Source organism: Pagrus pagrus (assembly GCF_965226575.1).
Source record: "Pagrus pagrus genome assembly, chromosome: 24".
Classification (NCBI taxonomy): domain Eukaryota; kingdom Metazoa; phylum Chordata; class Actinopteri; order Spariformes; family Sparidae; genus Pagrus; species Pagrus pagrus.
In genome coordinates, this window is record NC_140206.1 from 743,617 (window position 1) to 768,939 (window position 25,323).

At 43.4% G+C, this 25,323-nt stretch overlaps 3 protein-coding genes across 8 annotated transcripts in view; 2 read left to right on the forward strand and 1 right to left on the reverse strand.

Moving 5' to 3' along the window:
• Nucleotides 1–916: 916 nt before the first annotated feature.
• LOC311253405 (required for drug-induced death protein 1-like) lies at nt 917–3,934 on the forward strand. The gene is made up of 2 exons (XM_084347339.1): nt 917–1,219; nt 2,885–3,934. Exons 1-2 carry the CDS (start codon nt 1,016–1,018, stop codon nt 3,023–3,025), a joined length of 345 nt encoding a protein of 114 aa, XP_084203465.1. The 5' UTR covers nt 917–1,015; the 3' UTR covers nt 3,026–3,934.
• Nucleotides 3,935–4,651: 717 nt separating this feature from the next.
• On the forward strand, nt 4,652–13,604 carry LOC311253385 (solute carrier family 22 member 13). Of its 4 annotated transcripts, none has more exons than XM_084347309.1 (10): nt 4,652–4,967; nt 6,598–6,695; nt 6,769–6,923; nt 8,453–8,621; nt 8,696–8,798; nt 9,711–9,853; nt 10,562–10,773; nt 11,750–11,858; nt 11,954–12,205; nt 13,250–13,604. In XM_084347309.1, exons 1-10 carry the CDS (start codon nt 4,746–4,748, stop codon nt 13,326–13,328), a joined length of 1,542 nt encoding a protein of 513 aa, XP_084203435.1. In that variant the 5' UTR covers nt 4,652–4,745; the 3' UTR covers nt 13,329–13,604. The 4 variants fall into 4 exon arrangements, with proteins under 4 accessions (XP_084203435.1, XP_084203436.1, XP_084203438.1 ...); XM_084347311.1 differs by having other exon boundaries at nt 4,887–4,967; nt 6,602–6,695; XM_084347312.1 differs by lacking the exon at nt 6,598–6,695 and having other exon boundaries at nt 4,813–4,967.
• A 1,855-nt stretch (nt 13,605–15,459) lies between these two features.
• sh3yl1 (SH3 and SYLF domain containing 1) overlaps nt 15,460–25,323 on the reverse strand; it is a 12,497-nt gene continuing 2,633 nt past the window's right edge. The window contains exons 2-10 of one of the 3 annotated variants that reach the window (XM_084347330.1): nt 24,702–24,812; nt 21,795–21,908; nt 20,742–20,806; nt 20,378–20,490; nt 18,713–18,841; nt 18,479–18,623; nt 18,218–18,293; nt 18,030–18,107; nt 15,460–16,540 (exon numbers count right to left, since the gene is read on the reverse strand). In XM_084347330.1, the coding sequence (XP_084203456.1) occupies nt 16,332–16,540; nt 18,030–18,107; nt 18,218–18,293; nt 18,479–18,623; nt 18,713–18,841; nt 20,378–20,490; nt 20,742–20,806; nt 21,795–21,908; nt 24,702–24,812 (1,040 nt within the window). In that variant the 3' untranslated portion in view covers nt 15,460–16,331. Of the gene's footprint in view, nt 16,541–18,029; nt 18,108–18,217; nt 18,294–18,478; nt 18,624–18,712; nt 18,842–20,377; nt 20,491–20,741; nt 20,807–21,794; nt 21,909–22,030; nt 22,247–24,701; nt 24,813–25,323 lie in introns of those variants that run through there. The other 2 variants (XM_084347329.1, XM_084347328.1) reach the window with 2 other exon arrangements.

The window sequence follows — 25,323 nt, forward strand, 5'->3', positions numbered from 1 at the left end:
CTGGTCCCAGCGCTCAGCAGAGCTTCACTCGTTACAGCCTGGACAGAGAGGACAGAGAGGACAGAGAGGAGACGTGAACATGAGACGCTGCAGCTCTGACTTCAACTTCACGGCCAAAAGTATGTGGACACCTGAACATCTGAGCCATAAGTGACAGACAAAGATGTGATTCTTGTTTCGTCAGACCGGGTCAGGGGCGTCCACATACTTTTGGCCCACTAGGTGTTATACGTTTATCAGTTTTGACCAACTGAATCCTGTTCGTGTTCTCAGCAGGTTTGTGTGAACAAGTGTTGACAGATTTCCACTAAAATTCAGAGAAAAGTGAATGGAGTTTGGTGGGAGAAGGCCCATTCGCCTCACTGAGAGCTTGAGCAGAGCGAGGCTAACTGTTTCCCCTCGTTTACAGTCTTGATGCTAAGCTAAGCTAAGCTAAGTTAAGCTAACAATGTCCCGCTCTGTATTTAACACACAAACATGAGACATCTCGGTCCTGAACACAACAGTGAAAACATGCACACTGATGGGATGTAACTAAGTACTTTTACTCAAGTACTGTAGTTTGGAGGTTCTTTGTACTTCCACTACATGTACTTGAGTTAGTTACTAGTTACTTTACAGATTACAGTGGTCCCATGTAAACATACTTTAACTTGTACATTTGACCGACTGTTGCAGATAAACAGTTTAACGGTCCTCGTCAGTCGGCCTCTGTGTTTCATGTGGTTCTGGTTCTGGGTGTTGACTCAGTGCTTCAGTGTTTACTCTGCAGAACAAACACAAACTTCTCAAACTGAACTTCAGCCGCTCGACAACAAGCAGCTCCACATTCTTCTTCTAATCCTGCTCTGAGTGTTTTCTCTGCGGAGGCTCCCACTGCTTCCTGTCTGAACGGAGCTCCGGGCGATAATAAAGTTTGACTCCTCCTGGTTTCAAAGGTCCTCCTGCCCGAACACAAGGAGGTCAGAGGAGCGGGAGGAGGAGGAACGGTCCGACAGACGAGGAGGAACCAGGGATGGGAGCGCAGGAGAAGGAGGAGGACGGAGCTCCTTCAGCCGGGAAGAAGCAGCAGAAAAGCTCCAAGGAAGTTTATTTCTCCGTCCTGCCGGATCGATACGAGCCTCTGATCGAGGAGGAGGAGGAGACGGCCGAGGAGAGGAGGAAGAGGAAGGAGGAGAAGAAGAGGAAGAAGAAGCAGCGCTGCAAGAAGTACAGGAAGGTAAGACGAGCGATGACCTTTGACCTGAGCAGGTTGTTTCTGTCGATCACGTGACTCATCAATACAACACCTGATAACAGACGAGATACACGTGAAACAATGTGACGTGAAACAAAACAGTGAGAGCTCATTCACAGAGGAGTAACAGTCAGGATGTATGAAAATACATGTAAATAATGTATAAAGAAATAAACAAAAAGCACAAGAATAAACATTTAGAGACAAGGATTTACATATATATTATTTATAAAATAAATAAGAAATGAAACAGTAATATATAATATATGACAAAATTAAAATACAAATAAAATAAAATGGTAAAATAATGTTCTAAAAAATATGATTTATTTTCTGAAATAATTAGAAATAAAATATTTAACAAAAGGTGAAATATATATTTCACAACATTTAATGTATTTACAAAATATATATGATTAAATAATCCTCCACATAAATATAAATAAATTAATATAAAATAAAAGTTTATTAAATGAAATAAAGAATATTTAGAAAATATAATAAAGACAACAATAGTGCATAAAATGTAAAAAAATTAAAATTAAAATTTATTATTTATAAAAAATATTAAATTGTAAATAAAAATGAAACAATAATAACAATATATGATCAAATCAAAAATATAAACAAGGTTTAAAAATATTATTGAAGTGTGTGAAAAATGAACACGTTTAAATGAAAAATATAGATGAAGATATAAATAATTAAATAAAATGAACAGCAATTAAAAAAAGACTATATTAAATAAATATTATTATTATTATCAGCACGATTGATACAAAGAACAATAATGAAACATTGAGGTCAACTTAAATATAAGTTTATTTTTCACTTCAACTGAAAACAAACAAACAAAAAGTTCAAATAAAAGATGAAACATTTGTGACAGAAACACAAAAACCTGAACTGTCTGAATCAGTTAAACATTGACTCAGCAGTGACTTCGACCTTTGACCTCAACACACTGAAGCTCGATCAGCCTGAAGAATGAAAACAAAATGTGACTTCATTCAAACAGGTGGAGCAATAAGTATGCTAATGCTAACACAATGACTCAGCGGTTAGCTAGGACACGAGAACTGGACAAAGTAGATCCGTGCTGAATAAGACGAACGTTAATGTACCGCGATCGTGATCCTGGACAGTCTTGCTTGCTTTGTTTACCTGGAGAACAACTGAACCAAGCTAACGTTACCTAGCTGGGACAGGTGTTTCTCAGTGTGTACCAAGTAGCTAACGTTAGCCTATTGTTCTTCCACCCTCAAGGAATTTTCTCCTTCTTTTTAATTTGTTTTTTTACCGCAGTTAGCATTAACGACGTGAAATAACCACGCCCACTGGATTTATATACAGTATAACAACTGTATATAAAAAGTTCATTTTAGATGCTTCCTGTTTTATTTTGTAGGGTTAACTTCCTGCCTTGAATTACTTTTGGCCTCATGTTAAAAAACCTTTTGTTTTTCCTCCACGAGTTTTTGTGTCTTTAGTAATAAAACTAAAGACAACAAGGCGGGAAAAAACACAAAGTCAGGAAGCGTTAATCACATGAGATGAACCCTACAAAATAAAACAGGAAACTGAAAAACAGAAAAACAAAACGGTCTGTCAGGCCTGTGTTTTTATTCCCTGCTCTCTGTCTGTCAGAACTTGGGGAAGGCGCTGCGTTTCAGCTGGCGCTGTCTGGTGGCTGGTTTGCAGAGCATGGCCTCCGCCTACTCCACCCCGCTCTCCGCTGTGTCCACGGTGGTGACGGAGGTTCACCGGTCCAGCAGCAGCAGAGCATGATGGGACGTGGACATGGTGTCTGTGGACGAGGACAACCAGGAGCACGGAGACGTCTGGAGACAAATAAAGTTTTCTGTTATTTATGATAATGATGGAATTTGTTTTTTAATGGTTGCTGTCATTAAAAGATAAACAACTCGTTTTTATAATAATTAGTGGGATTTAAGAAGAACAGTAGTTTTGAGTCTTTTTTTTTTAAATGAACTGATATTAAAACATGTAAAAGTCGTTAGCTTCTGTTCTGTCTCATCACTGATATGTTTTCATCGTCTCTACCATGACTTGTTATGTAAACCTTCACTTCTTATTTTATATTTTATGTTTTTATCAACTTCAAATTCTTTTAATTAACAGCTGCAGGATTATTTAGCTGCTTCTGTGTAAAATAGTATTAAGGCTCAATATGTAAGAAATGGCCACCTGTCACACTCAATACAAAGCAAATCACTAAATGCTAACTGTAGCTGCTGTTAGCTAGTTAGCTCAGTTAGCCGTGCAGTTAGTTGACAAGCCAACATTGTGAAAGAAGCGTCTGTAAAATGGTGGAGCCTATTTTTTTGAGTGTCACAACCCCAGTTGGAAAGTTTAGAAGAGCCGCACGATTAAATTATTTTATCTCTAATTAAGTTAGACGGGCGCTAAACAGGAAGTTAGCGGCTCGGTCGGCGAATGATCCGGGAAGTCGAGCTTCAAAGTAGGTCTCCACCTCCAACGCTGTGTCCGGACTGAATGTAGCTGTGGGCTAGCTGGTTAGCATGCTAGTAGATATCTGTGTAACAGTACGTAGACGTCGTAACGTTGAAATATGGTATTTTCTGTTAAGTTTTGGATGTTTTCTTTTGTGTTGCACATATAACACTGCACATGGACATCTGGACTGAGTTTGATCAAATAAACACTTTGAACTGATCGTGTTGTTAAATCTTGTTTATCTGTCGTCATCTTCACTACATGCACAACTGTGAGTCAGCTGATCGTCACAAGCACTGTTTTTATCTGAGCATTTCAAAATGAGATGCAGCATGTAATCTGTAAAGTAACTAGTAACTAAAGTAATCTAATAAATGTAGTAGAGTGGAAGTATAACGTAACTGAAAATGGAAAGAGTCAAGTACAAGTACCTCAAAACTGTACTTGAGTAAATGTACTCAGTTACATTTCATCACTGATTAGATTATAGTGTAATGATACTGCAGTCAAAAAAGAGTACCGTACCTGAGTACCTATACATTTGAAGTACTTGTACTTTACTTGAGTAATTTCTTGTCATGCCACTTTGTTCTTCTACTCCAATACATTTATCTGACACCTTTAGTTACTTTAAATTAATTACTTTTACACAGACAACATCTGAAGAGCCAGTTCTTGTCCCGTCTTGTCTTCGTCTCCCAGCCTCACATTAAAGAGGCAGTCATGATTTTTGGAGCATTTTTAAAATAAAGATGTAAAACAAGATGGCCACAAGATGTCGCCATATCACTGCACTGACACTCCTTCTGGTCCATAAAAGGGAAGGAGGCGGGTCAAACTGCCAGGTGAAAGTTCACACTGTGTGTGTGTGTGTGTGTGTGTGTGTGTGTGTGTGTGTGTGTGTGTGTCTGACAGCAGCAGCTGCTGCAGCACAAACACTCAGCAGACCTGAGCAGAGAAACATGTGGAGCTGCTGAACTGGGTCAGACCGTGTTCGTCCTCTCAGCCTGCAGGACCTCAGACAGCCGTCATGTCTCCGCTGCAGCTGTCCGTCTACTGGCGCCTCTCTCTCGTCTTCTTCTTCACCTCTTTCCTCTTCTTTCTCGACATTTTCACGGCCGCCATCGTCGCGGCTACTTGTCACCTCGGCAACATCACCGGTGCCGGCGCTCGGCACGGAACGTTGGAGAGCAACCAATCACAGCCCGGGCAGGATGAAGCCGATTGGACGACGGAGAGCGGGAACGGAGACGTGAGTGATGATCACCATGTTTAATATATTTCAATTTGAGTTCAGCGACGTTTTTCTGTAAAATACTTTAAAACCTGAATGTTTTCATGCCGGAACAAGTGACCAGGAGCTTTAGAAACACCTTTTTGTTCCAGAGGTAGCCTAGCATTTAAGCATTTAAGCTAGCTTAGCACAAAGATTGGAAGCAGGGGGAGCAGCTAATGTTAGCCTAGCTCCACCACGAGATGAAAACGCTTTAACTGATTAACCTGTTGTGTGTTTTATCGCTAACGAGCTAGTCACCAATTCACCCTGCAGAGTTAATCTGAGCTGTTGAAGCTGCTTCTCTGTCTTCATGTGCAGTTCAGCTCTTTTCACACTTTAAATATTTAATTGCTGTTCGTTCATAAAAATACATTTGATGACATCATGTTGGGAAAGAGGAAATATGTAAGAAAGAAATGAAGTAAAATGATCAACAGAAGGTAAATAAATGACATCATGGTCAACAACCATTTTTCTGTCCCTCGACTTTACAGATAAGAAACACATCTGAAAAAACTCGATTTTATATTTTATGATAAAACAACAGGTTATTTGAACATTTACTGTTCTCGAGTCGTCAATTTGTTTTTCATCACTTATTTAACTTTAAGTCGTGTTGAGAAGGAAAGTGCTGTTTTCAAATATGTGACAGAAAAAATCACAAAAACACAAAAATATAAAAAACAAATCAATATTTAAAAATATATCATGAAAGTAATCGTCAGGTGTTACCGTGTGACATCACTTTACTTCCTGAAGCTCTATGAAGAAGGCACCTGGTTGGTCAGAATATAAATGGATTGAATGGTGTGAGTGGTTTGATGCCCTGTGGCAGCCATTTTATTTTTTTTATTTATACCTAACATAAACCTTAAAATAAAGATAAGAAGTCATGAAGCATAAAGTTTAAATGTTAGAAAAGGAAGTCCATTTTCTTTTTAGTGAGATTTATATTGAGCAATTGAAAATATACAGAAAATACAATATCTCGTGGAGGAAATGCAACTTAGATGAGGATACAGTCAAATAAAATAAATGAGTCGTCCTGGTCCCCGAGCTCCCAGCCCGAACCGCTAGCTGCACAGCTAACGGCGCTAACTCAACACCATTGAGCCCGGTTCTGCTCCAGGTTTCTGCCTGTTAAAGGCAGTTTTTTCCCTCCACTGTCACCAGGTGCTGCTCATGTTGGGTCTGAATAAATGAATCAAGCAGTTTGGTTCAGACTGCTCAGTGTGGAAAGTGTCATGAGACGACTTCTGTTGTGAATTGGTGCGATACAAATAAAGAATGATTGATTACTGCTCATTAATTTAGTTGATACTGTGCTCGTATTAACCCGGTAGGAGTTTTGGTCCCTCGGCTTTTCGCCTCTTTGAGCCTTTAGGTCTTAGATTTAGCCTCTTGGGAGCAACAGGCTTCAGGTGCAGCGAGCAGATGTTTGGATGATGACTGTCTGGGCCATGACGACAGTCTGATGAACCTGAATCACTAAAAATCTCAATTAAAGCTACTCAAAGTGAAATCATTGTTGGGTCCTGAGTTTGCATTTGGACCAGCAGGAGCCCAACAGTTTGTCTTCAGTAACATATTTGTGTGTGTGTGTCAGTCAGTGTGTGGTTGGACAGACTTGTTGTCCTACGGTCAGACTCTCTACATGGTCGGCCTGCTGCTGGGCTCTCTGGTTGGAGGAGCCATCTCTGACCGGTACGAACACACACATCACACACACCGTTCTGTGACGCCAGCTGCTTCTACTCCATTACTTCTGTCTGTGCAGGTACGGGAAGCGTCCGGTGCTGCTGGTGTGTGTGTGCTTGCACGCCGTGTGCGGCCTCGTGCCTGCCGTCCTTCCTCAGCCGCACCTCTTCCTCGCCGTTCGCTGCCTGACGGGCGTCTGCTGCTGCTGCATCAACATCTGCTCCTTCAGTCTGGGTAACTCTCTCCCCTTCCTCCTCCTTTAATTATCAGCAGTCTGGCCTCAGTGTTTGTGGTTGACTGGCTGACCGGTGAGTCTGATTGGACCACGGTGGGACAGACACACACACACACACACACACACACACAGCTGATGAAGAGCACGTGGACCAGGCTGAGTGCTAATGAAGCGAGTCAGCTTCCAGCAGCTTTCTGACCTCTGACCTGAGCTCTGATTGGAGGGGATGTTTGAAATACTCTTTGGGTGCAGCAGGTTCATTACAGCCTAAAATACCTGAGGAAGATTTCAGACTTCCACCAGCAGTGGAGTTAAACTTGTGAAGTTTGTCCTGACGGTGGTTGATTAAAATCAACAGAGATCTCACAGGTTGACTTGTTGGTTAATATATCAGAGCTTTAATTGATTTGAGTTCATCAGAATATTTCTCTGCAATGTGTCCTGGAAGTTGGTCACATTTGAGCAGCCAGGAGCTTCTTTGTCCGCCCTGGGACCTACAACAGCCAACGAGAGAGTCGGCAATGTACAGTTTATAGATGTTTCTGGAGACGGGTCTGTGAAAAGATGTGGAGGAGACGGGTCTGTGTAAAGATGTGGTGGAGACGGGTCTCTGTAAAGACGTGGTGGAGACAGGTCTCTGTAAAGACATGGTAGACAGGTCTCTGTAAAGACGTGGTGGAGACGGGTCTCTGTAAAGACGTGGTGGAGACGGGTCTCTGTAAAGACGTGGTAGACAGGTCTCTGTAAAGACGTGGTGGAGACGGGTCTCTGTAAAGATGTGGTGGAGACGGGTCTGTGTAAAGATGTGGTGGAGACGGGTCTCTGTAAAGACGTGGTAGACGGGTCTCTGTGAAGACGTGGTGGAGATGGGTCTCTGTAAAGACGTGGTAGACGGGTCTCTGTAAAGACGTGGTGGAGACGGGTCTCTGTAAAGACGTGGTGGAGACAGGTCTCTGTAAAGATGTTTCTGGAGATGGGTCTCTGTAAAGACGTGGTAGACGGGTCTCTGTAAAGACGTGGTGGAGACGGGTCTCTGTAAAGACGTGGTAGACAGGTCTCTGTAAAGACGTGGTGGAGACGGGTCTCTGTAAAGACGTGGTAGACGGGTCTCTGTAAAGACGTGGTGGAGACGGGTCTCTGTAAAGACGTGGTAGACGGGTCTCTGTAAAGACGTGGTAGACGGGTCTCTGTAAAGACGTGGTAGACGGGTCTCTGTAAAGACGTGGTGTAAACGGGCTGTGATCGTCTCAAAGTCCGCAGCTCTTCATCCTATACTCACACTTTCTTTTCCATGCTGATTCATTCTGTCAGGTTATTCTTGTTTCAGCGTTAACGCTGAAAAAGCAAAATCACAGTTAAAAACTCAAATGAAGTGAAACTTGGAGGAGCTACCAGCTGCTGCATCTGCAGCGCCGCTGTTGCCATGACAGTGTATACATACAGGAGAAGCTTCTGGTTTGGTGGTTTTGTTTCCATGTGCAGAGATCTGTGAACTGACCCTTTAAGACAAACTGTGTGTGTGTTGCAGTGGTGGAGTGGACCCTCCCTGCCGCTCGCCTCTGGCCACCGGCCTTCCTGCCGTTCTGCTTCAGTCTTGGGACGATGGGCGGAGCTCCGCTGGCCTGGCTCAGCCCCACCTGGAGACAGCTGCACCTGTCGCTGGCTCTGCCTCAGCTCGTCTGTCTGCCACTCTTCCTGTGGGTGCACACACCTGTCTACCTGTCTGCTATGACTCTTTTAATGAGTTAACTCTTTTTCTGTGTCTTTGCAGGTCCATCCCAGAGTCTCCTCGCTGGTTGTTGTTAAAAAGGAGGACAGATGCTCTGGACAGTTACCGTAGGAACAGCCCTGCAGACAAACACTGTCTGGACCTGGTAAATACGCTCGTATCTCCTAACAAGTACTGTGAGTATATCACAGCCTGATGGACCTTCTTCCTCTGGGCCATAAAAACACACCAAAGAGCACCAACTGTGGATTCATCCACCGCTGAAAACAGTCCCCAACAATTCTGATATATTATTAAAATAATGAAATAAAAAATAATAGAAATCCAAAAGAGTAAACACTGTTGCCTTTCTGTCGATTGGTGATATAATTCATCAACATCAAACGTTATTGTAAAGATGTGGTGGAGACAGGTCTGTGTAAAGATGTGGTGGAGACAGGTCTGTGTAAAGATGTGGTGGAGACAGGTCTCTGTAAAGATGTGGTGGAGACAGGTCTGTGTAAAGATGTGGTGGAGACAGGTCTGTGTAAAGATGTGGTGGAGACAGGTCTCTGTAAAGATGTGGTGGAGACAGGTCTCTGTAAAGACGTGGTGGAGACAGGTCTGTGTAAAGATGTGGTGGAGACAGGTCTCTGTAAAGACGTGGTGGAGACAGGTCTGTGTAAAGATGTGGTGGAGACAGGTCTCTGTAAAGATGTGGTGGAGACAGGTCTCTGTAAAGACGTGGTGGAGACAGGTCTGTGTAAAGATGTGGTGGAGACAGGTCTCTGTAAAGACGTGGTGGAGACAGGTCTCTGTAAAGATGTGGTGTAGACAGGTCTAATATTTTAAATATTGTAATATATTATTATATATAATTTGTGACGGACAGACAAACATGTTGCTGGTTCGAGTTTCATTCTTGGCTGGATGTCCGTTGTCTTTAATCATCTTTGTCTCTTTGTAAATGATCATGATAGAAACATCTTGACTGTCAGTGTTAGTCAATGACTGAACCCTGTGTGTGTGTGTGTGTGTGTGTGTGTGTGTGTGTGTGTGTGTGTGTGTGTGTGTGTAGCTGTTGGACTCAGCCTGGTCTGACTTGCAGAAAGCCACCGAGGCTCAGGAGGAGCCGCCTCCTGGAGGCCACGCCCCCAGTGACATCATGCACCTGAGACACCCGACCGTCCTGCTGCGGCTGTTCATCATGAGCTACCTGAGGTAAAAACACCAACAGGTCACAGTGTTTCATACAAACTATAAAGAAACACAAAATATGAGACGAGTATTAAGAAGTTTATTGTTATTATTATTTTTATTTTATTTACTTTTACTTGTACTTTTGATACTTAAGTACATTTAATATGAGATACTTGAGGCTTTTACTCGAGTACTATTCATATGAGTGACTTTCACTTTGCCAAAGTAATATTTTAACACCATATCTTTACTTTTTTCAGAAACACTGATACTCCTGCTACTACTGTTTATCAGTGATGGAATTTAACTAAGTACATTTACTCAAATACTGTACAATGTAGGTACAACTTTTGAGGTACTACTTTATATTTCCACTTCACTACATTTTGGAGACAAGTATTGTTCTTTTTACTCCACTACATTTATTAGATTACTTTAGTTACTAGTTACTTTACAGATTACATGCTGCATCACAGGGGAAGTGTTTTGTAATGAAAACAGTTCTGTCATGTTTCTTTAATATTTTGCTGTTTGTTGTGACTGTACATTCACTCACCTGCACAGAATCTGCAGTTACATTTTGAACCTCAAACATATCAAATCTTTACCTTCACCACAGTCCTGACCTTCATCGCTGTACGTTCTTCTGTTTTTTCCACCATTCCATAAAAACATTTGCCACTAACGCTGTAAATGATGCAATGGAAACTCTGTCTTCCCATCATGCAGTGCAGCGTCAGCACTGACGTACTTCGGCATCTGTATGAACATCGGTTCGTTTGGCGTCGGCGTCTACTCCGCCCAGTTCTTCTCCGGCCTATCGGAGGCTCCCTGCCTGCTCATCCCATTGGTTCGCCTTGGACGCCGCCCACTGAGCGTGCTCGCTCTGTTCCTGAGTGGAGCGGCCTGCTTCCTGTCATTACTGCTGTCCAGATACAGCGGTGAAATATCTACACTTGTCTCTGATCAGTAGTCAATATTACGGCTCGTTACAGAGCGCTAGTTTACTAACAAAATCCCTCAAAACATTGACAACAGGGTCATGATTTAGACATTATTATAATGTTAGCATTTTAAAAACATCAACTTAAAATACTTCCTTAAGATCAGTATTTAAAAAAACATGTTGTTGCTAATGTTTGTATTGATAACATGCTATATTATTAACTAGAGGCTAAAGGTTAAGGCTAGAGGTTTTCATATATTTTAGTAACACAAACTTGCTAAAACCTTGATCCACAACTCATTGTTTTAAAACGTTGTTAAAACATTCGCAAAAATATGTTATTTTGTTAAACTCTATTAAAATATGAGCAAATGTAACAAATATTAAATGTAATTTGTAAATTTTCTCACAGAATATTGTTGTGTCTGCATGCCAAAGTATCTATTTTTTATTACATTAGCATGCTAAACGTTTGACTTTAAATTATTGATAAACATTTGCAAATATAACAAATGTTAAACATTAACTTCAGGTAGGTGTTGTGCATATTATTATATTAATATTCATATACCTAAATATTTATTTTTCATTATACTGACATGAATAAATAAATAATGATACTCCAGTGTTTGAAATATACTACAGAAAATGTAAAAAAAAAAAATATTTTTTAAATGCTATTTTTTAGTTGAAAGAAGCATGTTTCTTAAAAATAGGTGATATTTTGAAATATGTCATCAGTGGCACTAGATTTTAGGAACAGACAGGAGTGTATCGTCTGCATAAAGGTGGATGTTTTTTTTAACTCATATCTTAGTCTAATGTTTTTAAACATGATTGTAATGTTAGCATTAGTAATGCTAAGCTAATGGATGTCCTGAAGCTCTGGACTGAGCTGTCTCTGAGAAACAAAAGGATCCTATCTGACATGTTATTGATCAGTGATCAGGTAATCTTGATTCTGTGTGCAGCTGAGCCGGTGCTGGTGATGAGTTTGGCTCTTCTGGGGAAACTCTGCATCCTGGCTGCCATCTTCATCTCTATTCTGTACAGCATTGAGCTGTTCCCCACTGTGGTCAGGTATACACACACACACACACACACACACACACACACACACACACGCAGAGGTTTACCTGCCTATATATAATGTTAACGGTGTCATTGTAATACAGACAGCGGTGTGTGTCGGTGGTCAACTTGTGTTTCCGGCTCGGCTGTCTGGTCAACTCCCTTGTCCCCTCCAACCCGAATGGAGCAATCTCATTGGCTGCCATGGTTGTGTACAGCAGTGGACCAATCGTAGGCTGCAGCCTGTGCCTGCTGCTGCCTGAGACCAGTGGCGTCCCACTTCCTGATTCGGTGGAGGACTGTGACAGGCAGCCTCGGCCTCGCCCACCCAGCATGGGTGCCCTCTGGAGGACACGGTGAGAAAGATGCATATAAAACTTTATTTATCTCAGCTACCAGAGAGGCTTTTAATTGAATCGGACTTATATTTAAGATTATTTTTACAGTCACAGTTCCCATTTCTTTACCAGGCGCCTGAAAATTTCCTCATACAAACATGTAAGGGTTCATTTTCAGTGATGTTTTTATGACATTTGAACTTGGACCATGTAAGACGATATGATGTGGACCTGTTGTGTTTTCCAGCCTACAGGGGCAGTTACAGCTCATCTTGCAGTCTGATTTTTGCATTTAAACATTCAGGCAAGAAAACTGAATAAATTATTCAGTCTCTAAAAAACAAATATACGTCTAGTATGAACTGGGTCCGTCTCCAGGTTGTTTAAAACTAGAAAGTTTCTACTTTCTTCTTATTTCCCCTTTTTGAAACACTTCTTCACAAATGTTGCACAGATTTCGGGCACTGTATTAAAAAAATAAAGCATAAAACAACCACAAATGGGAGATGCCATAACATAACACGGTCATAATTTACTTACTTAACATATAAAACTACAAACCCCGAATTTATAAGGAATGTTTTTTCCAAGATTGAGCTACTTTGAAACAGTCTGATCAAATTTCTAATCCATAAAGTCTCAAAGACAAGATGTCGTCATCAGAAACGCATTTTCATTCAGTCTCACAACTCCAAACGTTGCTGTTGACGTTTAACTACATTTCTCTTTATTTCAACATCAGAGTTCAACACTCGTCAACACTCTGGCTTCACAGACCGCTGCAGGCTTCAATTCAACACTATTGTGCAACACACACACACACACACACACACACACACACACACACACACAACACGTGGAGCTTCTGATCTGAGTCACGTTTTCAGTCACGTTGCAACAACCTGAACATTAAAATTCACTTTTCAAGAAGCAGAAAGTCACACATCCATAGAGAAATAAATCACATCACACAAACATTAACAGCTGCAGAGTGAATCATTCTGCCGAGTTACAGTGTGTGTGTGTGTGTGTGTGTGTGTGTGTGTGTGTGTGTGTTTCCAGGAAGTTGGTGAGCAGCCAAACCAGGAAAACGGAGATCCCCCCCGCAGAGAAAGACGAAACGCACACAGGACTGATCTGAACAGTCAGTGTTTAAACTGTAACAAACAACTTTAATGTTTGTTTGTGTTTAGTTGTGATGTTAAATTAAAGACCAAAGAAGAAGAAGAGAGCGATCAGTGTGTGAAGAGAAGAAGAGTGTTTGTTTTATTCTCATGTTGTTGTTATTTTGTTGTCACTTTGTTCTGTTTTATCACTGTGAAAATAAACTTTTATTGATCAGAATTCAAGAAGTGTTCATGTGCTTTACACAACGACAACCTCCAGAGGTGAAGTACCGAAAACTGCAGTTCTTCTGACGGCCACTTGAGGCTCTAAGAGTGAGTCAATCCCCATAAGAGCCCATGTTAAAATGTCCAACTTTACAGCAGGAATAAACACGTTTGTCAGACACATGATCTTTGTTCTGTGTGGTTAATTGGACTGACAGACGGGAGGGGAGGGACAGACGCCGGTGTTTTGGATTAAGGAGCGACTCTGTTAGCGTTAGCCTGCAGAGTTTGATTTTAAACTTTTGGTATTAAAACGTGGATTTATGGTAACGAGCCGCTGAGCAGCTGAAATCCATTAACGTGCTGTAATTCTTTATTCCTGCTGAATGGAGGGAAACGTAGTTTACATCATGAACGTACAGAGAAGATAACAGAGAGGAACCCAGTCTCTGGTGAGTGCTGACTTCACTCATATATTCAGTTTTGTTGTTTTTGCCATAAATTTGGCAGCTGTTGATTAAATGTTATTTACAATAGGTGGCTATATAAAAACATACAAAGGTTTAAAATCACGTTTGTTGACCTAAATTATTCATGCTGACTTGAACACATTCAAAGGCATCTGAGAAATAGAAATACTCAAATTACCTCTAAATTGTAAAGTATTTGGATTACAGGTAATTAAATCAGTTTAAAGCTTCTTCGGCAGGTTTTCTGTGAACATTCGGACATAAATCAGTTTACGTTCATTTTGACGGCGAGTTCAACAAACTTTACTAACACGGTTTAGCAAACGGCTAGGTTTCAAGTGAAACTCCATACAATGTTAGAAAGCTTAGATTACTGCGATCCACGTAAACCATTTCAATTTACAACCACACCAGGAAGGTACAAACAAACAAACAATCAAACAAACAAACGTGTATGTTTCACCAACTCACCAGTAAAGTGTCTGAGTGTTTCACTCGAGCATCAAACTCCAACACAACTTCCAGATGTCCTCTGGATCCATTCAGTCACACATTTAGTCCAAAACAGAGTTCATCTTTAAATGGAGACAAAAAAACAACAAACTGAATTCTTTGTCGTGCTTTTACCTAAGATGGCTGCCGACCTCTGACCGTTTGATTGACAACTCATTGAGCAGATAGGAGCTTCTATGCCCGCCCTAGAGTCTACAACAGCCAATGAGTGATGGTGTAGACCAGTGAGCCACTCTCTCTTCTTCCTCCTCTCTCCTGAGCCAATCACACGCCAGCCTCCAGGTGATTGATGCATCATGTAGCCAATGAGAGTTCAGATCCAGTAATATATAGTTTATATCAGTTTTTAAAGCCCTGAACTTGATGTAGTTTTCTGTGTTGTGCTCTGTGAATAGTCTGTTTCTCCAGCTCAGCTCTTGTTTCTGACTTTAATCTGCACACAGTTAGTGTGAAGAAGGAAATAAAGAGCTATGATGAGTTTAATGCTGCTGTTACTCTCAGGCAGGCGACTCTGAGCTCAGAACAGGACACATTTTTACCTGGCGTCTGAATATTTCCTCATAAAAACATGTGTTGTGTTTATTTTCACTGACGTTATTAAATTTAAACTTGGACTGTGTGCGACTGTATGATGTGGACCTGCTGTGTTTTCCAGCTAACAGGGGCGGGTACAGCTCGTCTGCAGGATTAGATCAGGACAGATTAATGCCTGAAGCTTCTGACAACTTAACGTTGATAACGTTAACGTCTGTACTCAGATGGTCCAACAGCTTTACTTCGGTCTGGACTGGGAGAGACGTTCAGGATCATCCTCAAGTTTAAAAACACAAAAACTGATGATTCAGCAGTAAACTCATCAGATTTAGTTTGGTCTGATGTCGTTTTACAGAGATCTTTCAATATTGTACGAATGTTTGGACTTTCTTGGACAAAATGGACAAAAATAAGCAAATTCTTTACATGTTGTTTTATTTATGATCCATAAAAAATAATTCACCAAAACACCACATGATTATTTTAGTGAACAGAACTCACTTCCTGTTGTCGTCATTATGTATAAAATATGAACGGATACAAAAATAAATCCACACCACCCGCTGTATGGAGGCAGTAACAGATCCCAGAAGCTTTAAATATTATCTGATATGAACGTTCCCAAAAGTAACACAAGCTTTACCTCAAAGTTTATTATTAATCAGTAATTAATAAAGCAGGACCCCAACACGAGCGCCGTGTTTGTAACACGACCGTGACCTCCATGATGACCTGTGAATAAAGACTAAAAGTAACGATAAGTGCTGAGATTTCAGACGCTCCACAGTCCCCTGAACTCACCACTGCAGATCAGATGTGCAGAAAATAATAATAATTCTTTATTTTAATTGTTAAAAAACTTTTCATTATGTGTGATTGTTTGTTTTTACCTCTACACAGCCCAACTAAAGCTTCAATCACGACTCATTTACTCCCATTATATTCCTACAACAAGAAAAACCTTTCAACCCTTTTTTACTCACAAAGCTACGGAAGCCCAAAGTCGCCAAAGTTGCTACTTTTAATTGTTGGTTTTTTTACAACTTCTTTGACCCGAGTTTCTAACTTTTCTTTCTTTGGGTTCGATTTCAATCGATAAATGTTTTGGTCTAAACAACAATTCAGGAAACACTGACGATAATTCGTGAACCGAAAACCATCAAATGTTGTTTTGCTTAATCAAGTGATGCTCAGACTAGTTGTCAGTCAATGTTTCACATTATCGCAGCTCCAAACTGCCTCCTGTAGAAACTTCTGTTGGCTGCAGTTCGTCCTTCAGGCCACCGGGGGCAGCAGTCAGAACGAGACGAAGTTGGCGGGGAAGATCCCGACCCGCCCGTCGGCCAGTTCTCCCTCCCACCAGTCGTACTGGGAGTCGGTCTTGGTGATGACGGTGATGCGGTCGCCGGGGGCGAAGCTCAGGTCGCCGGGCTGCTGACCCGCGTACGGGTGCGTCGCCGTGACGACCAGCTGCCCGCTGGCTCCGCCCACTGGTGGTGCTCGACCTAGAGGAAAAGTAAAAAAGTAGATTTACTTAATTTAAAGAAATAATTCAATACTTTTGGAAATAGTTTGGTCGCTCTCTGATGGAGACGTGGATGACAAGTTTTTGTTCTTATTTTCTTGATTAATTGATTCAATTAAAAATTATTTCCACAGCCCAGCGTGATGATTTCATATCGTAACACTTTTACTTAAAATGATGTTCATGATTAATTTAATTGTACCTCTACAATCGTTGCTAGCTTAGCTTAGCATAAAGACTGGAAAGAGGTGGCTACTACTAGCTTAGCTCCATCCACAGGTATAGAAATCAACACTAATCACATCAACCCTGATTCACAACAACTGATTCACCTCATGACACTTTCCACACTGAGCAGCTCCAAACCAAACTGCTTCATTCATTTATTGACAGAGACCCAACATTTCCCTCATGAGCAGCACCTGCTGACCGTGCAGAGGAAGAACTGAAACCTCGAGCAGAACCGGGCTCAGTGTTGGGCTGAGAGATCTTTTTTTAATAATTGGTGCCACTCATTGAAAAATGAGTGGCACCAGCGACTCTGATGAACAAAAGATTCAACTGAGGAGATTAAATCTGATTAACTGATAATTATTAGCTTGAGCTCGAACACACTGACGACAACGTGAAAGTCCACACTGAGAAATAAAGAAGTGTTGTTCTGAGGCCGAGCGAAGCAGCTGCAGGTTGAAGCTGTGGCCACTAGAGGGAGCCACACACACACACACACACACACACACACACACACACACACACACACAGTAGGGTTATTGATGAGTTGTGTGTGTTGATATCAGCTGGTTCATCGAGGCCGTGAGTTAATAAAACACCTGAGTGCACAGTGTGTGTGTGTGTGTGTGTGTGTGTGTGTGTGTGTGTGTGTGTCTGTGTCTGTGTTTGTGTGTGTGTGTGTGTGTGTGTGTGTGTGTGTGTGTGTGTGTGTGTGTGCAGTTGGCTCCCTCTAGTGGCCACAGCTTCAACCTGGAGAGGATATAGTGTAGGAAAGGAGGCATGGTAAAAGAAAACAGTAGGAAGTGAAGGAAAGAAGGGAGGAGGAGGTAAAAAAGGAAAGAGAAATAGGTAGAAGTGAGCGAAATTAGGGGGTAGGAAAGGAAGAGGTGGAGAAGAAAGAAGAGAAGGATGCATACAGGAAAGGAAACTGAAGGTAGTGAAGGAGGAGAGGAGGTAAAAAAAAAAAAGGGAGGAGGAGGCAAAGAAGGGAAGGATGAAGAAATGAAGGACGTTAGGGGGTAATGGAGGACAGGAAGTGCCAGAGAAGGAAGGAGAACGTAAAGAAGGAAAAGGGATGTATGTGAAGGAAGGAGGTGAAGTGAAGGAGAGACTCCAGTAAAGAAGGAAATGAGGAGGTATTGAAGGAAAGGAGGGAGGAAATGAGGGAGGAAAAAGGGATGTGAAAAATGAGAAGAGGAAGCAGTGAAGGATGTGAGGGGGTAGGAAAGGAAACTCACCTGAGGTGTCAGATTTATAGATGGAGATGCTCGGGTAGAGGACGTTCTTACTGCCTCTAGTCGCACCTGCACCTGCACCTGCACACACACACACACACACACACACACACACACACCATTACACACTGTCTCCACCACACACACACACACACATATATACACTGTAACAGCACGTGGGTCGGTGTCACCAGTGTTTGGAGGCTCGTAGCTGGCGGACGCTCTCTGCTGAGGAGGAGCTGGAGGTCTGGATGGAGGAGCTGCAGACTGGAGGAGGACACAAGCTGATCAACACGGTTTCCTCATCAAGAGACCGACAAAGACAATCACTTCAATCATAAGACGACTTTAAGTTACATCAGGACACGTCCTGTCACGCTGGAGTATCCTCGAGCGTCCTGTCAACATGTCTGGTTGAAGTCGACCACGATGAGTCCAAACGTCTCGTTTACCTTCGTACGCATGTTCTTGCTGCACCAGTCGGCCGTGTACGCCTCAGCGTAGGCGTCCAGGATGTGGTAGAGGTCGGAGCATTCTGAAGGCGGGTCCACATCGCCATTCAAAATGGCCGACGCACGGATGTCCTGGGAGTAGAACCTGCAGTGTGTGCAGACAAACGCTCATTTATTTATTATCTACATCAGCGTTCACGTGAACAGGCGCCACACACACACACGTGGTCGTACTTGCGGTTGGTGTCTTTGCGCTCGATCAGGTAAGATCCCTCCAGAGAAATACCTGCGAACAAGCCTCTGGACCTGCAGTAGGTGAAGACCGCCGCCGTGCTGCGCAGAGCCACGTCCGCCTCCACGTTCCTGACGGACAGGAAGACAAAGGTGATCTGTGTTTATCTCCGTAACAGTTTTGGGGTTTTGGGTCTTTATAGATATTTATGAACTGAAAAACATGGAGCCGTTATCTGTGCTCATAATCCTGGATCAGCCTTTCTTGTTTTTTTGTGATTCATTTGATTTATTTTGTTTTGCAACCAACTAAACACCCCTCGCCTCAACCTCACCCTTTTACAAATACACATGAAATCCACACAATGCATTACTGAGGAAAAGGACTTTAACTGTCTGAATTCATTCAGACTTAATCAGAGCTGAGGAATATTGTCTTAAAGTAATATCACAACATTTTTAGGATATATCTTGATCATTTGAAATCGTCTCTACAGCGCTACATAGATGTTGCACTGGGCATCGAAATCAAATATCACAATATTTTTGACCACATACCTTGATATCAATATAATATCAATATAAAGTTGTGTTATTGGAACAACAACAACAACAATAATAATAATAATAATAATAATAATAATAATAATAATAATAATGTTTTTAAGGTTCAAAAACACCATTTCTTTGCAGATGATACAGTTTTTTAAAGATACAAATACATATTAAACCAACACAATATATTACTGCAGAAGAACTATAGCTGAAGAATGTTGCGATCTGATTTTGAGAATTTAGTCCGACTTAAATTTAGTAAGTTAAAATACTTAACTTACTAAATTTAAGTCGGACTAAATTCTCAAAATCAGATCGCAACATTCTTCAGCTATAATCACAAAATCTTCTCAGAGCCTCTTCAGAACTGTGAGGACAAATATCACAGACCAAACACCTCGATATCAATATTGTGACACTATAATAATAATAATAATTATATAATTATTATTATAATAATTATATTATTATGAAAATACCAATAATCATGCTTATAATAATATGATTAATAATAATAATCCGTCTGTTGTCAGCTTCATTTGGTGTTTTCTCCTCTACAGTTGATTGAATGTGTCTCTGAAGAGCTGAAACGTGACGGCAGAGCTTCCTGTCTGTCTCTGCAAGATAAATGTGTCTCTGCTCATGTGGGAGACTCAGGAGTCCAGACAGAGTGAGGTAAACGTTTAACTGTATTTTCTTTCTGTCTGCAGTTAAAAGAAATCACTGCCAATTCTTATGTCAGAATTTGCCTGCGAGTCAAATACCTGGCCACGCCCACACACACCTTTCAACACACACACACACACACACACACACACACACACACACACACACACACACACACATTAAAAACCTGTCGAGCCGCCCTGAATCAACACTGACCTCCTGATTCTAAAATTAACCGCTCGCACATAAATCACAGCGTCTAAAGTAAATCACATCGCAGGTTGTAACTGATTCTGCTGCAGGCCCCAAAACACAAACATCATTAAACGTCTCGTAAACCTGCAGCAGCGAGCTGGAAGCTGCGATCTACATCAAACCTTCAGGTGAGAGGCAATTAAGAGACACACAGACAGACACACACACACACACACACACACAGACACTCACCTGCCCATCGGTCCAACGGCGACCGTGAAGTTCCCGCCCAGCGTCAGGTTCCCGCCCTTCGTGAACGCCTCGATGGCCCGCCGCTGGTTCAGGATGATCACCAGGTCCGACACCTGGGGGAGACATTTCACAACTTGTTACCTTCAGTTCCACTCAGGAGGAACCGTGTTCTGATCCGGTCTCATAAAATACACAGAAACAATGTGAAACATTAGTAAGAAAGAAAACAATGACAACAATTATAAAAACTAAATGATGTAAATAATAAACATTAAAAGAAAAAACCAAAAGAAAAAAAACACAAAATTAAACAAAACAAAAATAAAACACTAAACAAAGGAAGGATGTGGACGCGATCACTCACCTCCACCCCGATCTCGAAGCCTCCACCCAGACCAGCGATGCCGATGGCAGAAGGTGCTGACCAGCCTGAACACACACACACACACACACACACACACACACACACACACACACACAGTGAGAGGACATGTTGCCCTGGGTCTTGCCTGTCAGGCTGCAGCCCTCTCGTGGTTTTCTCAGAGGACATCTGCAGAATCAGTGACGCCTTTTAAAAAAAGATTTTTAATTCTTATGACCGCGGTGCTCGAGGACACACAGCTGCAGACTCACAACTCTTCATGACAATCTGTTCAGCTCTGTGTCTTTGTGCTTATGTTCTTCCTGCTGTATAATAACGTTTATTGTCATCACATCTTGTTAGCCTCACTTTTTATTTCCCAGATTACAGAGATTATTAATCTGATATTATTGTTGTGTTTTCTTTGTGTCTCATTTATTCTACGTGAACTCTGATGTGATAACTTTGTGATTTTGTTTTGAAAGAAGTCAGAGTTGAGTCTGATCAGGGAATAAATGATTGGATCATCTGGTCTGAGGTCAGTCTGAAGCTTTTCTCTGATTATCAGAATTTAAAGAAAAAGCGCAGTCTGGCCCTTTAATTCAACTCTGTACTTCTTTCTTCACTCTGATGAAATCAAGAATGCGTCGCTCCACTTTTAATGGGCGCCACTGTTTCCTCCGTTTGATTCAGAGGCTCCCATTAGTCAGAAAAGCCTGAAACCACCGAGACGCCCTGGAGAGGAGGCGAGGCGTCAGCCCGCTCCCTGTGATCACAGGCGGATTCTTGGCACGACGACAAACTCCCGGCATCCGCCACCGAAATATCAGAGGCGGCGGCGCCGGAAGAGCCGTGAGCAGCTGTGACACATCAGATGACTGCACGCCGCCGCTGCCAACGCTGCAGGGAGATTCTCTCTGTAACCACGGCAACATCAAACCTCCCAAAAAGATGAAAGGTCTGTGCGGAGTCGCGGAGGAGAAACCCTGCCGACTGTTGGCGGAGCGTCACGGAGCGAGACGCCACTCAAACCTGCGTTTTCTCTCGGTTTCTTACGTCTGTCGGCGAGGCGGGCGATGACGATGCCGCTGCCTCCTCTGGCTGTGATCATGAAGCCGGCCTTGATGACGGAGATGATGGCCAGACCCTCCGCCTTCGCTATCACATGAGCTGCAACACACACACAAAGTACACACAGTTGATACAGGTCTATTTTCAGTTGTTTGTTAAAGACAAAACGTGTGATTGTACGAGGAAAACACCAGGAGGCCGACTCAGAAAGCTTCTTGTACCGAGAGCTGCTGCTGGTGACCAAACTCTGAGAAGGTTGTTAGAATGAAGACAATCAGGACGAGATCCTGCAGGGGAGACGTTCCTCACACAGACTGGCACCAAAAGGGAAAGACCTGCCGTCTGATTGTCACCAGGAGACATGAGACATTGTTCTCACATCATCTCACTGCAGTTTGGTTCTGACAAAACCAGAGTCAGACAGACTGGATCAGACTGATCCCACCTCTAATGCTGTTCGCTCTTTAAGCTGAACGACAGCGGTGCGGCTCAAAACATTTCCTGTGACGAGTCTACTTCAAAATAAAAGTTTGCGTTTTTTATTTTTATAAAAGTGGGGTTTTATGTCACTCGCATGTGAAGAAACAACTCAGAGAAATAATCATAAAAAACGGATTCCTGCAAGACTCCTTCTTATTTTAGTTCATCTCGTCTTCTTCTCTTTCTGTTTTCTCTTCCTCCAACCTCCTCTAACCTCCTCCAACCTCCTCCAACCTCCTCCAACAACCTCCAACCTCCTCCAACCTCCTCTAACCTCCTCCAACCTCCTCCAACCTCCTCTAACCTCCTCCAACAACCTCCAACCTCCTCCAACAACCTCCAACCTCCTCCAACAACCTCCAACCTCCTCCAACAACCTCTAACCTCCTCCAACCTCCTCCAACCTCCTCCAACAACCTCCAACCTCCTCCAACCTCCTCTAACCTCCTCCAACAACCTCTAACCTCCTCCAACCTCCTCCAACAACCTCCAACCTCCTCCAACCTCCTCCAACCTCCTCTAACCTCCTCTAACCTCCTCCAACAACCTCCAACCTCCTCCAACAACCTCCAACCTCCTCCAACAACCTCCAACCTCCTCCAACAACCTCCAACCTCCTCCAACAACCTCTAACCTCCTCCAACCTCCTCCAACCTCCTCCAACAACCTCCAACAACCTCCAACCTCCTCCAACCTCCTCTAACCTCCTCCAACCTCCTCCAACCTCCTCCAACAACCTCCAACCTCCTCCAACAACCTCCAACCTCCTCTAACCTCCTCCAACCTCCTCCAACCTCCTCTAACCTCCTCTAACCTCCTCCAACCTCGTCTAACCTCCTCCAACAACCTCTAACCTCCTCCAACAACCTCTAACCTCCTCCAACCTCCTCCAACCTCCTCCAACAACCTCCAACAACCTCCAACCTCCTCCAACCTCCTCTAACCTCCTCCAACCTCCTCCAACCTCCTCCAACAACCTCTAACCTCCTCCAACCTCCTCCAACAACCTCCAACCTCCTCCAACCTCCTCCAACCTCCTCTAACCTCCTCTAACCTCCTCCAACAACCTCCAACCTCCTCCAACAACCTCCAACCTCCTCCAACAACCTCCAACCTCCTCCAACAACCTCCAACCTCCTCCAACAACCTCTAACCTCCTCCAACCTCCTCCAACCTCCTCCAACAACCTCCAACAACCTCCAACCTCCTCCAACCTCCTCTAACCTCCTCCAACCTCCTCCAACCTCCTCCAACAACCTCCAACCTCCTCCAACAACCTCCAACCTCCTCTAACCTCCTCCAACCTCCTCCAACCTCCTCTAACCTCCTCTAACCTCCTCCAACCTCGTCTAACCTCCTCCAACAACCTCTAACCTCCTCCAACAACCTCTAACCTCCTCCAACCTCCTCCAACCTCCTCCAACAACCTCCAACAACCTCCAACCTCCTCCAACCTCCTCTAACCTCCTCCAACCTCCTCCAACCTCCTCCAACAACCTCTAACCTCCTCCAACCTCCTCTAACCTCCTCTAACCTCCTCCAACCTCCTCCAACCTCCTCTAACCTCCTCTAACCTCCTCCAACCTCGTCTAACCTCCTCCAACAACCTCTAACCTCCTCCAACCTCCTCTAACCTCCTCTAACCTCCTCCAACCTCCTCTAACCTCCTCTAACCTCCTCTAACCTCCTCCAACCTCCTCTAACCTCCTCCAACCTCGTCTAACCTCCTCCAACCTCCTCCAACCTCCTCTAACCTCCTCCAACCTCCTCCAACCTCCTCTAACCTCCTCTAACCTCCTCCAACAACCTCCAACCTCCTCCAACAACCTCCAACCTCCTCCAACCTCCTCTAACCTCCTCCAACCTCCTCCAACAACCTCTAACCTCCTCCAACCTCCTCTAACCTCCTCTAACCTCCTCCAACCTCGTCTAACCTCCTCCAACCTCCTCCAACCTCCTCCAACCTCGTCTAACCTCCTCCAACAACCTCTAACCTCCTCCAACCTCCTCCAACCTCCTCTAACCTCCTCTAACCTCCTCCAACCTCGTCTAACCTCCTCCAACCTCCTCCAACCTCCTCCAACCTCCTCTAACCTCCTCCAACAACCTCCAACCTCCTCCAACAACCTCCAACCTCCTCCAACCTCCTCCAACCTCCTCTAACCTCCTCTAACCTCCTCCAACCTCGTCTAACCTCCTCCAACCTCCTCCAACCTCGTCTAACCTCCTCTAACCTCCTCCAACCTCGTCTAACCTCCTCCAACCTCCTCCAACCTCCTCTAACCTCCTCCAACCTCGTCTAACCTCCTCCAACCTCCTCCAACCTCCTCCAACCTCCAACAACCTCCTCCAACCTCCTCCAACCTCCTCCAACCTCCTCTCACTCTCAGACAGCAGGTGACGTATCCTTACCGGGGATGAGTTTGTCCGGTCCGTTCCTGTTGGAGATTTCCGTGAAGTCTCTCAGGATCTTGGCGGCTTTCTTGGCCTCCGACCTCATGTTGGAGGGGATGGGGTTACTCACTGCAGACAAACACATCACACAGGTGTCATTTAGCTCCTTCATGAAGTTTTATTTTAGACGCACACAGAGCGAGAAGTCACACCGCTCCTCAGAGACGTCCTCTGAGCTGAACTTATCTCATCTGTGCCTCAAGACGCTGAGCAAACGTCCTGAGGAGCTGATTTATCCAGTTTGATCCTTCGGACTATAAAAAGGTCAGAAACTTCCAGACGGAGTCAAATGTGGAGCGACCATGAAAACACGATGAGATTCAGTGTAATGTGACATAAAACTGGACCGATCGCTGAGGCCTCGGTGCTGCAGCTGGAGGCTGAAGGTTAGCTTTGTTAGCGTGTTGTAGCTCAGCTGAGGATGAGGCGTTCAGGCTGCCTCGTGTGTGTAGTTGTGTCATGTGTCAGGAATGTGCTGGTTGCAGCAGGCGGCATGTTGGCAGACTGGTCTCTGTCTGACTGGTCTCTGTCTGACTGGTCTCTGTCTGACTCTGCTGTCACTGTTGGAGGCTCTGGAGCT